Source organism: Pipistrellus kuhlii, unplaced genomic scaffold (genome assembly GCF_014108245.1).
Source record: "Pipistrellus kuhlii isolate mPipKuh1 unplaced genomic scaffold, mPipKuh1.p scaffold_m20_p_2, whole genome shotgun sequence".
In the NCBI taxonomy this organism is placed as follows: domain Eukaryota; kingdom Metazoa; phylum Chordata; class Mammalia; order Chiroptera; family Vespertilionidae; genus Pipistrellus; species Pipistrellus kuhlii.
In genome coordinates this window covers 94,417,629-94,433,188 of record NW_023425515.1, presented here as the reverse complement: position 1 = coordinate 94,433,188, position 15,560 = coordinate 94,417,629, and the positions used below count along the sequence as shown (strand labels likewise).

The 15,560-nt window shown below is 38.6% G+C and overlaps 2 protein-coding genes across 12 annotated transcripts in view; one reads left to right on the top strand and one right to left on the bottom strand.

Annotated features, from left to right (window-relative positions):
• HPS3 (HPS3 biogenesis of lysosomal organelles complex 2 subunit 1) overlaps nt 1-15,560 on the top strand; it is a 59,908-nt gene that overhangs the window by 28,190 nt on the left and 16,158 nt on the right. For 8 of the 9 annotated variants that reach the window (XR_006742110.1, XR_006742109.1, XR_006742113.1 and 5 more), the window contains exons 8-13: nt 8,862-8,970; nt 10,894-11,075; nt 11,928-12,108; nt 13,207-13,440; nt 14,624-14,809; nt 15,138-15,326. Coding sequence is in view for 4 of the 9 variants with exons in the window: in XM_045584100.1 (XP_045440056.1) it covers nt 8,862-8,970; nt 10,894-11,075; nt 11,928-12,108; nt 13,207-13,440; nt 14,624-14,809; nt 15,138-15,326 (1,081 nt within the window). In the remaining 5 variants the exon portion in view is untranslated. The remainder of the gene's footprint in view (nt 1-8,861; nt 8,971-10,893; nt 11,076-11,927; nt 12,109-13,206; nt 13,441-14,623; nt 14,810-15,137; nt 15,327-15,560) is intronic. The other variant, XM_045584101.1, reaches the window with a different exon arrangement.
• Nucleotides 14,880-15,560, bottom strand: part of LOC118722859 (ceruloplasmin) — an 89,756-nt gene continuing 89,075 nt past the window's right edge. For all 3 annotated transcript variants that reach the window (XM_036444929.1, XM_045584096.1, XM_045584097.1), the window contains one exon: nt 14,880-15,323. The gene's annotated coding sequence lies outside the window, so the exon portion shown is untranslated. The remainder of the gene's footprint in view (nt 15,324-15,560) is intronic.

The window sequence follows — 15,560 nt, the reverse complement described above, 5'->3', positions numbered from 1 at the left end:
AGTTCCGTTTTTAATTTTTTGAGGAATCTCCATAGTGTTTTTCACAGTGGCTGCACCAGTCTGCATTCCTACCAGCAGTGCACAAGTATTCTTTTTCTCCTCATCTTTGCCAGGATTTGTCGTTTGTTGATTTGTTCATGATAGCCATTCTGACAGGTGTAAGATGCTATCTTGTTGTTTTGATTTGCATCTCTCTGAAGATTAGTGACTTTGAGCATGTTTTCATATGTCTCTTCCTTCTGTTTGTCCTCTTTTGAAATGTGTCTGTTTAGGTCCTTTGCCCATTTTTTGATTGGATGGTTTATCTTCCTTTTCTTAAGTTGTATGAGTTTCCTATAAACGTTGGAGATTAAACCCTTATTGGAGATAACATTGGCAAATATGTTCTCTCATACAGTGGGCTTTCTTGTTGTTTTGTTGATGGTTTCTTTTGCTGTGAAGGAGCTTTTTATTTTGATGTAGTCCCACTTGTTTATTTTCTCAGTCTCCATTGCGTAAGAGCTGTATCGGTAAAGGTATTACTATGAAATATATTTGATATTTCTCTGCCTATGGAGTCTTCTAAGATTTTTATGGTTTCCCGTCTTACATTTAAGTCCTTTACTCATTTTGAGTTTGTTTTTGTGTATGGTGTAAGTTGATGATCTAGTTTCATTTTTTACATGTATCTGACCAAATTTCCCAACACCATTTATTGAAGAGACTATAGTGACTCCATTGTATGCTCTTGCCTCCTTTGTCAAATAATAATTGAACATAATGGCTTGGGTTTATTTCTGGGTTCTCTGTTCTGTTCCATTGGTCTATATGTTTGTTCTTTTGCCAGTACAGAGGCTTGGTAATGTAGCTTGATAGCTGGTATACTGATCCCTCCAACTTTGTTCTTCTTTCTCAGGATTGCTGTAGCTATTCGGGGTCTTTTTATTCCAGATGAATTTTTGGAGATTTTGTTCTGGGTCTTTGAAGTATATCCTTGGTATTTTAATGGGGATTGCATTGAATATGTAGATTGCTTTGGATAGTATGGACATTTTAATGAAGCTAATTCTACCAACCCGTGAGCATTGTATGTTCTCCCATTTGTTTATGTCTTCCTCTACCTCTTTTTTCAAGGTCCTGCAGTTTTCTGAGTACAGGTCTTTTACCTCCTTAGTTAAGTTTATTCATAGGTATCTTAATTTTTTTTTTTTAATGGTAAATGGTATTGTTTTTTTACTTTCTCTTTCTGTGGGTTCATTATTGTATATAAAAAGGCCATAGATTTCTGAGTGGTCATTTTGTGTCCTGCTACATTGCCAAATTCATTTATTAAGTCTAGTAGGTTTTGATGGAGTCTGGCATATTCTGTGTACAATATCATGTCATCTGCAAATAAGGATATATTTACTTCCTCTTTTCCAATTTTTTCTTCTTAACTGATCGCTATTGTTTGCACTTCCAATATGTCAAACAGGAGTGGTGAAAGTGGGCATCTGTGTCTTGTTTCTTTTCTTAAAGAAATGGATTTACTTTTTGCCCATTGAGTATGATATTGGCTGTAGGTTTATTATATAAGGCTTCTATTATGTTGAGGTATGATCCCTCTATTCCCACTTTGCTGAAAGTTTTTATCAAGAAAAGGTGTTGGATTTTATCAAATGCTTTTTCTGTATTGATTGATATAAATATGTGATTTTTATCTCTCAATTTGTTTATGTGATGGATCACATTTATTGATTTGTAGATATTGTACCATTCTCCATTCCCGGAATAAATCCCACTTGATCATGGTGTATGATCTTTCTCCTGTAATGCTGAATCTGATTTGCTAGAATATTGTTGAGGAATTCAGCATCTCTGTACATCAAGGATATTGACCTGTAGTTCTTTTTTTTTGTGGTGTCTTTATCTGGTTTTGGAATTAGAGTAATGCTGGCTTCATAGAAAGAGCTTGGAAGTGTTTCTTCCTCTTGAATTTTTTGGAATAGTCTGAGAAGGATAGGTTTTAGTTCTTTGAATGCTTGGTAGAACTCCCCTTCTACCAAGCCCTGGTCTGCAAAGCCGTCCAGACCAGGGCTTCTGTTTGCTGAAAAATTTTTTATTCTTCAATTTCTTTGCTTATTCAGGTTTTTTTATTCTTCCTGATCGAGTTTTGGGAGCTTGTATTTTTCTAAGAATATGTACATTACATCTATGTTGTCCAGTTTGTTGGAAAAGAGATGGTCAAAGTATTTTTATTTTTGTGTATTCTTTTAAATTTAATAAATCTTTATTGTTCAGATTATTACAATTGTTCCTCTTTTCCCCCCTGTAGCTCCCTTCCACCTGGTTCCTACCCACCCACTGCTCTTATCCACCCCACTGTCTTCATCCATAGGTGTGTGACTTTTGTCCAGTTTCTTCCTGCACCCCCCACAATCCTTTCCCCTTGAGAATTGTCAGTCCACCCCTTTCTGTGCTCCTGATTCTATTATATTCACCAGTTTATTCTGTTTGTCAGATTTTTTTTATTCACTTGATTTTTAGATTCACTTGTTGATAGATATATATTTGTTGTTCATAATTTTTATCTTTACCTTTTTCTTCTTCTTCCTCAACTTAAAGAATACCTTTCAGCATTTCATATAATACTGGTTTGGTGGTGATGTACTCCTTTAGCTTTTTCTTATCTGTGAAGCTCTTTATCTGCCCTTCAATTCTGAATGTCAGCTTTACTTGGTACAGTAATCTTGGTTGGAGGTTCTTGCTATTCATCACTTTGAATATTTCTTGCCAATCCCATCAGGCCTGCATGGTTTCTGTTGGGAAATCAGCTGACAGTTATATGGGTGCTCCCTTGTAAGTAACCAACTGTTTTTCTCTTGCTGCTTGTAAGAAGATTCTCTCTTTGTCTTTTGCTCTTGTCATTTTATTTTTATTTAATAAATCTTTATTGTTCAGATTATTACAATTGTTTCTTCTTTTTTCCCCCCCATAGCTCCCCTCCACCCGGTACCCACCCCACCCTCTGTCCTTACCCCTCCCCCCCACCCTTTGTCCTCATCCATAGGTGTATGATTTTTGCCCAGTTTCTTCCCATACCCCCCACTCAGACACCCCTTCCCCCTGAGAATTATCAATCCCCTCTCATTTTATGCCCCTGATTCTATTATATTCATCAGTTTATTCCATTCATCAGATTTTTAATTCACTTGACTTTTAGATTCACTTGTTGATAGATATGTATTTGTTGTTCATAATTTTTATCTTTACTCTTTTCTTCTTTTTCCTCTTTTTAAAGAACACCTTTCAGCATTTCATATAATACTGGTTTGGTGGTGATGAACTCCTTTAGCTTTTTTTAATCTGTGAAGCTCTTTATCTGCCCTTCAATTCTGAATGATAACTTTGCTGGGTAGAGTAATCTTGATTGTTGGTTCTTGCTATTCATCACTTTGAATATTTCTTGCCATTCCTGTCTGGCCTGCATAGTTTCTGTTGAGAACTCAGCTGATAGTCATTTGGGTGCTCCCTTGTAGGTAACTAACTGTTTTTCTCTTGCTGCTTATAAAATTCTGTTTGTCTTTTGCCCTTGGCATTTTAATTACCGTATTTTCCAGCGTATAAGACGACCCCCTAATTTTACAGTTAAAACATAGGTTTAGGCCTATATTTGCTGTAAAAGACTACCCCCCACTTCCGAGGAAACACCAGTTCTTATTTTAATAGACTGCCTCTCTGACTCTGGCCAATCTGAGCAGGCTTTTTACTAGAACGCAGTGTAGCTTTGGGTACAGAACATGTAAAATTTGCATGCATAAAAAGCCTGCTTGGATTGGCTGAGTTAGAGAGGCGGTCTATTAAAAAAAGAACTGGTGTTGCCTCAGAAGTGGGGGGTAGTTTTATACAGCGAATATACAGCGAATATAACTGTAAAATTAGGGGGTCGTCTTATATGCCCGGTCGTCTTCTACGTCGGAAAATACGGTATATTGTGTCTTGGTGTGGTCCTCTTTGGATTCCTTTTGTTTGGAGTTCTGTGTGCTTCCTGGACTTGTAAGTCTATTTCTTTCACCAGGTGGGGTGAAAGAAATTTTTCTGTCATTATTTCTTCAAATAGGTTTTCAGTATCTTGCTCTCTCTCTTCTCTGGCACCCCCATAATTCTGCTGTTGGTTTGCTTGAAGTTGTCCCAGAGCTCCTTACACTATCTTCAACCTTCTGGATTCTCTTCTCTTCTTGCTTCTCTGGAAAAGTGTCCTTTGCTTCTTTAGATTCCAAATCTTTGACTTGATTCTTGTGTTTCTCTAGTCTGCTTTTGGGTCTCTCTATAGTATTTTTTTATTTCAGTCAGTGTATGTTTAAATTCTAGTTGGTCCTTTTTCATATCCTCGAGGGTATCATTAAATTTATTTGCCTTTTCTAGGAAATTCTTGAAAAATCTTATAACTGTGGTTTTGAACTCTATATCCAGTCATTTGTTGTCCTCCATTTCTTTCATTTGTGATTTGTTTCCTTGTCTTGGCATTTTTACTGCTTCCCTGAGTTGGTAGGGTGGCTTTGTGTGCTGGGAGTCCTATATGGTTCAATGGGTAAGCCTCCCAGTTACCTGAGGTGGACACTCTTGGTGCACCCCTTTGTGGACTGTGTATACAACCTTGTAGTTAAGTCTTTATTGTTGTTGGTGTCACTGGGAGGAATTGACCTCCAGGCCAATTGGCTGTGAGGACCTGCTGTGTCTATAGTGGAAGAATTGCTGTGCTGGAAACATGTTTATGGGGCAGGACTTGTTTCAGTGGGGCTTTGGTGCTCACTGAGTCTGCCTCTTGAATGTGTCCCTTATGAGAGTAGTTGAAATCTGGTGTTGTCTCACACCGACTAGTAATTCACTAGTTTACGGATCTCCAATGGGATGCAGGTTAGCTACTGTCTGAGGCCACCTAGCAGGAGCTACAACAAGAACTACAGTTTTCTCTTCTTTGCTTGGGATTTGGGGGTTTTGGAGCAGTCTGACTGTTGCTGCAGTTTATTTGGTTAAGCTGCCAGAGGGCAGGCCATTTATATACAAAAGCAGCTGTGAGGAGCCTGGGCGGGGCTTCGGGGCGAGGCAGGGTCTCAGGGGGTCACTAAACTGGGGTGTGGCAAACAGTGATGGCTGCTGTCAGCCGTCCCTGCCTTTCTGCATTTCCAAGTCCCCGAGTCCCCGAATTCCAGTGCAGTAAACAATGATTGCTGGGCACACCTCTGCAAAAAGTCACCCTCACTTTCAGACGTAATGGCCGACAGACCAGCTTCTCCCTGTTGGCGTCTGGGTCCCCTGCGTGACCACAGAAACTGGATTTCAAAGTGATCGGGAGCTTGTTTCCCTTCAGGTTGAAAAAAAGCTCGCTCCTAGTCGCCTGCCATCAGCCTGATTTGAGTGTCTCTGTACCTCAGCTGTTCAGTGCTTGTGCTCTTTTCTCTTTCCTTCTAGTTGTAAGACTTCCATTCAGCCAGCTTTACCATGGTTCTGGGTGATGGACGTTTTGTCTTTTAGTTGTACTTTTGAAATTGTTGTGCAAGGCGGCAGATTAGTTTTTTACCTTTGCCGCCATCTTGGTTTCTCTGCTCTTGGCATTTTAATTACTATGTGTCTTTGTGTGCTCCTTTTTGGATTCCTTTTATTTGGGGTTCTCTGCACTTCCTGGTCTTATAAGTCTATTTCTTTCATCAGGTGGGGGAAGTTTTCTGTCATTATTTCTTCAAATAGGTTTTCAATATTTTGCTCTCTCTCTTTTTCTGGCACCCCCACCCCATAATTCTGATGTTGGTACGCTTGAAGTTGTCCCAGAGGCTCTTTACACTATCTTCACAATTTTGCTTCTTTGTATTTTAAATCTTTGACTTGATTCTTGTGATTCTCTTGTCTGCTTTTGGATCTCTGTATAATATTTTTATTTCAGTCAGTGTATTCTTAATTTCTAGTTGATCATATCCCTGAGGGTTTCGCTAAATTCATCAGCCTTTTCTAGAAAAGTCTTGAAAAACCTTATAGTGGTTTTTAACTCTATATCCAGTCGTTTGCTTTCCTTCATTTCTGTCATTTGTGATGTTTCTTTGTCTCCGCATTTTTATTGCTTCCCTGAGTTGGTGTAGTAGCTTTGTGTGCTAGGTGTTCTATAGTGAAGTAGTGAAGTGTTGTTCACTTCAGCCTAGCTTCAGTGACCCATGGGGGCTGGCTTAAGACCCCTCTCTACTCTTTTGCCTGCCACGTGTCACTTTCTTGTCAGGTAGTCAGCATAGTGTTGGAAGTTCCCAGTGATCCACTGCTCCTCTCTGTCGGATGCCACAATTTTGGTTTCAAGCAGGCGGGATCAATCTTCCCACTTTGTTTTTCTGCCTGCTTTCAGGTGCATTTACACAAGCATCTATTTCTGACACAGACCCTACGTGGTGGTGTTTCTGTAGTAGTTTCCGGGACCAAATGGCCCCTCAACCCAATGTTTAGACTTTCCCTGCTGTACTCAAGACTGGGTTGGAGGGACAAACTGTCCCAGAGCTGGTTTCCTGCTCATCTCTCCCTATTCTGTTCCCCATTTTTCCACGAAAAACCACCTTCCCCTGCAGTCTCAGTGAGTGTTTTTAATTGGAAGATCCTATGTACTGGGCTTAGCAAGGAACAGCAAAGAAGTAAAAAAGATAAAGCAGCCCCGCTGCCCCGCTTTTTTCTTCCCCTGCCACTGTGCGGCCAGTTTGGAGAACTTTAGGCTGCCTTTCTGGGCACAGTTTCCCATGGCTGTGGGCTTACATCTAGAGTCTCTCTACCAGCAGCCCTGTGGACCCCTTTCTACATTTGAGGGGTTCACTGACCCTAAGTGCCGCAGATTTGGTGCAGCGCAGTCTCCCTTTTAGGTTCTAGTCACGGCTGCATGTGTTTCTTCCTCCAGTCCAGATCCCCAATCCCACCTCTCTACAGGCGATCTTTGACCTTTCTGACCACAGATTATCTCACCAGCTATGTTTAATTCGCCAATTCTGAATGGATATTATTTGATTCAATTGTTCCCTCTGTCTGCTCTGTGAGAAGGCATAGGACATGTGCACCTATTCAGCCACCACCTTGTCTCCCCCTGGACAAACTTTTTAGGTGCCCACAGCCAGGGAGGCTGGAGTCTCAGTGTTCATGGGTTTGCAGCTGAGGCAGCTGTTGCCTGGGCGTTGTGGCTGTAGGGCCCTGGGTAGTGCCGGAAGTGTCCATGGGTGAAGGTAAAGCTGGGCTTCTAATCACAGCCACTCTCCCTCTCAATTTGGCATGGTTTCTGTGGCAGAGCTGGCTTCCCTAGGAGAGATTTTAGCGTTAGTAGAGGCTGCCCGTCCAGAGAAGCTTGGTCCACCAGTCCCCGATAGTCCTATGAAATATAACTGTCCCTCACTCACAAATACACACACTCCCTACATGCCTACACACTCTCCTTTCGCTCTCTCACACTATCTTGCTTACTGCTGTCCTGTTGTTCACCATCTTGGATCTCAAAGGTATTATATATTTTAAATTATTTTTTAAAAGTCTAATTTATTTAAAAATTCATTTAATCAAAGGTCTATATTTTAAAAAGTTTGTAAACCACAGAAAATGCATCACATAGTGAAAACAAGAGACAGGATAGTGCTTTAAGCAGGCTTGCAGTTATATGTGTCTTTTGCACTTTCCTGGCAGCTGTTTGCTACTCTGTTGGAGCTTTGTAGATTTGTGATTCAGGACATGCTGGACTTAACAAGGCCACTTGCAGGAGAGATCTTGGGCACAGGGACTTTCACAGCCACATCACCTTCCTTTTGAGGGCTCTTTCCTGTTCTTTGAGCTTATTGTCTATTTAAGAATACTTGTGGAATGAAGTGGAAGTGATTAGTTCATCAGTTCATGAGTTATAGAATATTAAATGTGTAGTATTGTGAACAAACAATCCTATATAATAAAAGCCTTATATGCTAAGTGTCCAGTTGGCCATTCTACCAGTCAAAGTGTAAAATGCTAATGATATGCTAAGGATGCTCAATTGCTTGCTATGATGTGCACTGACCACCAGAGGGCAGTCAGCCGGTTGACCAGATGCTATAATATGATGTGTACTGACCACTAGGGGGCAGACACGAAAATGCAGGAGCAGAAACCACAGGCATGGAAACATGGAACAGACCAATGAATCTCAGAGGAAAGGGGGGAGGGCGGGAAGAGATTAACCAAAGATCTTATATGGATTCATGCACCGGTGGGATCCCTCGGCCTGGTCTGTGGGGATCAGGCCAAAATCGGCCCAGTGCACAGATTTGTCTACCAGTGGGGTTCCTTGGCCTGGCCTGTGGGGATTGGGTCGAAATTGGCTCTCCAACATCCCCTGAAGGGTCCCAGATTGCAAGAGGGTGTAGGCCAGGCCGAGGGGCCCCACTGGTGGATGAATTCATGCACCAGGACTCTAGTACTTTACAAAAATTGATTGTATAGTTAATACTGAAGAAAATACTAAATGAAAATTATTTTGTAGTTATACTAGAGGCCCGATGCACAAGATTCATGCAAGAATGAGCCTTCCTTCCCCTGGTTCCTGGCACCACCTTTGCTCTGGCTTGGAGCTGCCTTTCCACCTTCCCATGCTGCCCAGAGGCCCAGAGTGACTGAGGTGGTGTGGAACACCTGTGTCCCACCCCCAGCTACTTGGCACCTGTGTATGCAAATTAACCCACCATCTTTGTTGGGTTAATTTGCATACTCCTGAAAGGCTGGTGGGCATTGCAAAGGTATAGCCAATTTGCATATTTCTTTTTTATTAGTGTAGATTATTTTAGGTATCAAATATTTACCATTTAAAATTGCCATTTATTAAATATGTCATATCTTACAGTTCTTGTCCTTTGTTTTGCTTTTAGTTCTAGAAAAGGTACCAGTGTAAAGCTCAAAACACCTCCTGTAACTGAAGCTGGGTGGAATTTGTATATTGTGAATACAATCTCACCAGTGCAACTGTACAAAGAAATGGTATTCCTTTCAGACTTCTCATTCTTATTTGTAGAAATATAGAGTGAAATTGATGACCAAAAATGGATTCTAACTATCTTACATTCAGAATGCCACACCCACCAGCTTTGTCTGACAGTGGAGTGTACATCTTTCTCCATCTTTTTATTTTTTCAACTCCTGGCATTTGAGGAGCAAGTAGAATTTCCCTTCATGAAAATAAGACTGCCATATTCATACCATCATCCTATGAGCATTGATTAACCAATCTAAATATAAATAGCCTTTGACCTTTATTTTGAATCCTAGCAAAGAGAACCTTGAAATAAATCTTAGATCATTTATCCCTGTCTCATTATTCTTTGAAATAGCAGGTTTTCCTTGGGCACTGCAGCACCTGTAGCATAATCCTGTGGGTGGGGCCCCAGAGTGGGCATTCTTTCTTTTTTTAGACATTCTTACTCCTTTTCTAAAAGTGACAGCTGCCAACTCATTTATTTTGAAATATGTAATTTCAAAATTACAGAAAAGTTGCAAAAATAAGAATAGTACAAATAAAACTGTATATTCCTCACATAGATTTACCCTGAGTGTATATCCCTTGCTTCTCTCTCTTTTTCTCCCTCCCCCCCACCCCTTTTACTTTTTACATACCCAAACACACATGTTGTTTTCTGATCCTTTGGAAAATAAATTGCATAGATCATAGTTTAAGGCTAAATACTTCAGTGTGTGTTTCCTAAGAATCAGGATATTTGCTTATATAATAGTACAGTCATGTGCTTTAGTACATTTAACACTTACACAATACTTTAGTCTCTGGTTCATATTTCATTTTGTCAGTTACCCTAATGGTCTAATAGCATTCCCCTGTTCTGATCCAGGATTCACTCTGGCATCGTGATTTCATTTGTCATATCTCTTTAGCCCTTTAAATTCTGGAATATATTCATAGCCATTTTTATGATATAAACATTTTTGAAAAATATATTTTCCCTTTTCCACCTTTTATAATTTTTCATGAGTAGCTTATCCTTCTTGGCTAGAATATTGCACAGGTGATCAGGTAGTGTTTAATGTGTTTCTCAGGGTATGATTGATGATGTTAATTTTGATCATTAGGTCAAGGTTTTGCCTGATATGTCACAAGCATTTTAATGCTGATGATTATATCAGCTTTGCTCTGGTTTTTAATTGAAACTCTGAGACTTCATCTAGATGATTTGCCTACTAGAATCTGTACAATACAGATTGGTTCAGATAGCTCATGATAATTTTTAAAAAATATATTTTATTTATTTTTTACAGAGAGGAAGAGAAAGGGACAGAGAGTTAGAAATATCGATGAGAGAGAGTTATTGATCAGCTGCCTCCTACACACCTCCCACTGGGGATGTGCCTGCAACCAAGGCACCTGCCCTTGACCGGAATCGAACCTGGGACCCTTCAGTCCGCAGGCCTGATGCTCTATCCACTGAGCCAAATCAGTTTCGGCTCGTGATAATTTTTTATCAGCCCTCTGCAAGGTATAGAAATGATGTAGTATGATTTCATTTCACCAATTGAAACTAACAGATGGGATACTCAATCTGAATTTGAGAAATATTTAAATCATAGAACTTTAAAAAAGAGTTAACTATTTCAGAGGTTCATTAGATTTATTGCTAAGTTAACAGTATTGTTAGTATTATAGTATTATTTGTACTTTTTCTAATGAAGAGCGCTTTTAACAAAGGAGTATTTACAATTGTGTGTATAAAACTGGCTCATGGATTGGGAGGAGTTACTTTAGCTAGGCCCTGTCAGAAGGATAAATAATCACTCTTTAGGACTTAATGTTCCAAATATTAATTTTATTAACAAAATATATAAATATTCTTAGGAACTGGGAAACTTTTAGGAGTTCTTCTGCTGCAACATTAGCTGTTTGCCTTTTCATTTTAGGTAGACTACAGTAATACCTATAAAACTGCAAAAACCCAGAGCTGCATCCACCTTCTTAGTGAGGCCCATCTTTTAGTGAGAGCTGCCCTGATGGATGCCAGTCAGCTGGAACCTGGAGAAAAAGAAGAGCTTTTAGAAGCATTTAAAGAAAGCTGTGGGCACCTTGGAGATTGTTACAGCAGGTTGATGATGCTTTTTGGAAACTTGTTAGGGAAACTGTCTTGAGCTTTCGGTGTACTTGCTATCTTTTCCATTCTGGTAGTTACCTAATAATTGGGGGTACGCATGAGGGGAGGTGGCTCCTTTATTTCACAAGCATTTGTTGAGCACATACAATGTCCCAGATATTGTGCTAAGCTTAAAGGTACAAAGATGAATATTACCTGCCTCCAAGTAGTTACTTTATTGGGTGAGTAGTGAGTCTCAAGTTCATGAGTCTCCCACCACTTATGAATTGGAAGTTTCTTTTCAAGCCTCAAGATGGGGGTATTGTGGGGCATTATCAATAAAATCCCTGACAGTGAAAGCTGAATTACTGGTTTATTTTTTGTTAGCTTTAAGGGAGAGATACCAGTTGAATGTTGTGTGGTTTTTTTAATCTTAGTAGTCAGTGTTTTTATGATGCCAGAAAAGGACACTAGTATGAATAACAATTTTTATTTCTGAAAATGATGTTTATAAATTGTTTTGTATATGATTGTTTCAAAGCCTTATTTGACCCTGGGGCATGATTATAAATTAATAAAACAGACTTATTCTACCTATAAACATCATTATTTTAGAGCCACATCATGAAAATAAAATTCATTTAATGAATTTTTTTTCTATTTTTATTATGGTCAAGCAAAAATAAGTACATTAATTAGAAGGGCTTTGCAGAATAAAACTTAGGAGCTTATTCCAACTACTAATGAGAGTAGAAAAGTATTTTGAGAATTGTCATCTGGAAAGCGTAATCTGTTTATTATGAAGCATATTAGATACCTTGGCTTAAAAATGACAATTCTGAGCTTTCTTTGCTTTCTTTTCTTCAGGCTTGACACCCAGTATTCCCACCTCGCCTTGCCCTACTATAAGATGTCTGGTTTGTCTCTGGCTGAAGTTTTGACTCGAGTGGACTGGGCAGTTGAGGATGGATCACAGAAATATGAGAGAGGGTTAATCTTTTACATTAGTCATTCACTTTATGAGAACCTGGATGAAGAATTAAGTGAAGTGAATATGATTTTCTGTTTAGTTATATCTAATATTTTAAAGTTTTTATTTTAGCAATTTATTTTATGTAATACCATTAAGAAGTCAAGTTCCAAATATTTTCCTTGGTAATAGTTTCTTTTCCTAAAATGGTAACTAATGTGCCCCTTTCTTCATTAGTAATTATAGAATTATAGCTTGGAAAGGAGTTTACAATCCTCTTCTCATACTTTCTCATTATATAGACAAAGAAATGTGGTCCATTGTGATTGAGTGACCTGTCCAATGTAACAGTTGCTTGTCTTTAAAAGAATGGCACAGAAATGTGGGCATTGCTTCCCTCTCATCTGCAGCCCTTTCACAACCCTAGTCACCCCACTCTCCACGTGCCCAAAGCTTCACTTATAATATCCTGGCCTAGTGACCACAACACATAATAAGGATTATTTGTAGCTCCTTGTGTTTTTTTAGTTTTTAAAAATAGGTTTCTTTTGATTTTAGAGATAGATAAACATTGATGTGAGAGAGAAACATTGATTAGTTGCCTCTGGTATGCACCCTGACTGGGGATTGAACCCCAACCCAGGCTTGTGCCCTGACCCAGAATTAAAACATTGACTCCCAGTGTGCAGGACAATGCCCAACCAATTGAGCCATACCAGCCAGGCCCTCGTGTATTTTTAAAAAGATGAATACAGATTTTCAAAGTTAAATATTGTGATACCAAACGTTTTAAGATTTTGAGAGAAATAAAAATTCATAGTAAATTACCCCATTAAGTATATTTTTTACTAATTTGAATTTCTTATAATGGTCTTTTGAGTGTGATATAATCTAATATTTTCTTCTTCGGAATGCTTGTTAAAGTTAGAAGTGCTGGCCACAATTCAGTACATACTTTCACTGCTTTTTCATTTTAACTCAGCAAAGAAATTACTTCAAGTAATTTGAGTTCTCCCACATTATCATCATCAATTTGTCTTTTTAAATCAAAACATAATACTGTTATTTTATTTTAATTGAAATGTTATATCTTAGCTTTGTATCATTATTTACCCCTGATTGTGTTGCTTTCTGTTGACTGACTGGCCTTTTATTTCTCATTTATACTCACCGAAGGAATTAGCAGTAAAAGTGGTTCAGATGTTTCATATGGTTGAGCCAAAGCAGCTGCCCCATATCCTCTGTAGTCCTTCTATGAAGAATATTAACCCTTTAACTGCCATGAGCTATCTAAGGAAACTGGATACTTCCGGGTTTTCATCAATCTTAGTGACGTTGACCAAGGCAGCAATGGCTGTGAAAATGGGAGACTTTGACATGTACAGAAATGAAGTAAAAAGCCATTCAGAGGTATGGTGCCCTGCCTGGTATTAACAGCAGGCTTAAATAAGACCAGTAATCCTGAGGTGTTTAGCTTTCTTCTGGCTAGTTCATTTTTTCTTAGTCATAAAGGAAAATAGACTTGACATTATAAAGGAAGTGACCAAGAGGGAATGCTTGAGCTTTGGATCTGGCAAATAAAAAAGAATTATAAAGGGCAGCAGTGGGTATCCAAAGACCTTTCAACTTAGGTACATTCAGAGCATGGGAAATACAGAGGCTCTTTCTGAGCCAACAGCATGAGGGAATGCCATGCCCACTGAAATAGAGTGAAGTGTACTCAGTACAGCAGGTGGGATATTAGCTGTGAGTCTTAGGAGTCTAGTGGTTGCAGAAATTGCTTGCACTTGGGAAAATCACAAAGGACTATATGGAGGATTGGGCATTTGAATTATGTAGCAAAGAAAAGATAGCTTTCCCTTGAAAGATAGGCCATTTGGGGGCATGAGCCAAAATGTTAATTATTGGGGAAAGAAATTATGAGGCAACATTAATTGAACAATGTTCCAGGCCTATTCCCTTGCATATGTTCTCATTTAATTTTTGCAACAATGCTATAAGGTAGATGCTATTATTGTACTTATTCTATAGATAAGGGAACTACGCAAAGAAAGGTTAAATAACTTTTCAAGATGACACTGCTGGAGAATGTAGAACCAGGATTTAAAGCAGGCAGGTTGTATTCAGATCTGTGCTCCCACTCTATTGTTTTACTGCCTGACTATAGGCAAACACCCACAGTACAACTTTGGTTTCTAAAATTAGAAAAGCAGGAGTGCTATATCACTATAAGAAGAGCAAGTCAACATTGAGGTATCCTTTGCTTTGAAGAGTAGAATTCTAGAAAGATGAATTTTCTTTCCATAATTTTGAAAAAACTTAAGGTATATTATTATTAAATCAAGAAAGCTTAAGTATAAAGCTCTCTTCAAAAATAGGACATCTTGATTAAATATTAATTAAATATTAATAAGTTTTATGAAGACAGTTAACTGATGTTCTTAAAGTAAGAACTGGTCTTTATAATTAAAGAAAAAAATTGAGATTAAAGTAAATTATTAATAGCTTAACCATGAATCTTGAATGCACTAGTATGTATTTATAAGACAAATGCAATGTACATTTTGTTCCTAAATTTCTTTTTTATCTTTAGATGAAATTAGTATGTGGCTTTATTCTTGAACCTCGGCTATTGATTCAACAGAAGAAGGAACAGATGTTTCCAACTGAGCTTGCAGTTCACTTGAAAGAGACCCAGCCTGGGTTGCTTGTGGCTTCAATCCTGGGGTTGCAGAAGAACAACAAAATTGGAATTGAAGAAGCAGATTCCTTCTTTAAGGTTTGTCAATTTCCAAATGTAAATTGTTCTAGATAAAATTGGTGGGGGCCAGGGAGCAGAATAAGAGAAGTGAGTTTTTATTTATTTATTGAAAAAAAACAAACTTAGACATAATCAATTTATAAAAGGATACATGTAGAAAATTTTCATCCATGCAAGCTCTAATTTGTTTCCTGTTAAAATGTCTAAGTGTGCTGTGGTATGGCACTAATGTTAAAGATAGATTATGAAATGCATGGCCCACATGATGGAATGCTATTTGAACCAGTTTTAACTCAATCAATACTATATTTATTTGTGATATGGGGGCTTGTTTCACACGTTCAAGGTGCTCTGTGGTAAGAATGGAGATACAATTCCTCAGCTCTTGGTAGACTTTTGGGAAGCTCAGCTGATAGCATGTCTCCCAGATGTGCTACTGCAGGAACTCTTTTTCAAGCTCACATCACAGTACATCTGGAGATTATCGAAGAGGCAGCCCCCTGACACCATACCATTGCGAACATCAAAGGATCTGGTAAGATAATGGAATAATACATTACACATTACAATAATGTGCATTCTTATTTTGAATGGCTTTAAATTAATACTAAGTTTTATCACCAGATGTCACTTTTTAAAAAAATATATCTTTATTGATTTCAGAGAGGAAGGGAGAAGGGAAAAGAAATAGAAACATCAATGATGAGAGAGAATCATTGATTGGCTGCCTTCTGCATGTCCCCTAATGGGGATTAAGCCCACAATCCAG